At 45.8% G+C, this 706-nt stretch overlaps 1 protein-coding gene across 1 annotated transcript in view; it reads left to right on the top strand.

Annotated features, from left to right (window-relative positions):
- Nucleotides 1-378, top strand: part of LOC110037541 (4-coumarate--CoA ligase-like 7) — a gene marked incomplete at its 3' end in the record, with an annotated part of 1331 nt that extends 953 nt beyond the window's left edge. The window contains exon 2 of the mRNA XM_020742211.1: nucleotides 4-378. Within this exon, the coding sequence (XP_020597870.1) occupies nucleotides 4-378 (375 nt within the window). The remainder of the gene's footprint in view (nucleotides 1-3) is intronic.
- Between the last annotated feature and the right edge of the window lie 328 nt (nucleotides 379-706).

Genomic DNA, 706 nt, shown 5'->3' with positions numbered 1-706 from the left:
ACCCATCGCATCTTCATTTCAATGACGGCTGGGTTCCACGCACAGCGGTCGAGTCGGGATGGCCCAGACGTGACTCTGCTTACGGCGCCGATGTATCATTCGCTGGGATTCTTTTTTGCGTTGAAGGCTATAGCGCTCGGGGAGACGTTGGTGGTGATGGAGAGGGTGAGTTTTCCGGACATGATGCGGGCTGCGGAGAAGTACGGCGTTACGCAGATAACGGTGGCGCCGCCGGTGATTATGTGGATGGCGAGGTCGGGGGAGGTGATGCGGTACGATCTGTCTGCGTTAAAAAGAATATTTTGCGGAGGCGCGCCGTTGCCGGAGGAAGCGGCGGAGAGGTTCTCGTCGAGGTTCCGAGGGGTCTCGCTTTGCCAGGTCCGTTTTTTTTAGGAGGATTTACTTACTTGCCAAATGTACTTAGATATCTAATAAAGGGGTGCATGTGAGGAAAAATTATTTCATATCGGTGGTCCCATCTAATTTTTTTAAAAAAAAATTAAAATAATTCTGACCGTTGTCCGTATGCAATAATTTCTCTTATGTGAGCCAACCCAGATCGGCTCCATAAGTGACTTGTGAACTTAGCTCAATGAGCTAATAAGTCATATTTAACCTAGTTCTGAGTCGATCATTTGCTCGTGAGCATACTAGTTGAAAAAAAAAATATTCATAAAATATATACTTAAAAGATATTACATTTAAA

The sequence above is a fragment of the Phalaenopsis equestris genome, unplaced genomic scaffold (assembly GCF_001263595.1).
Source record: "Phalaenopsis equestris unplaced genomic scaffold, ASM126359v1 Scaffold220691, whole genome shotgun sequence".
NCBI lineage: Eukaryota > Viridiplantae > Streptophyta > Magnoliopsida > Asparagales > Orchidaceae > Phalaenopsis > Phalaenopsis equestris.
This window is presented reverse-complemented; position numbering and strand designations above follow the sequence as displayed.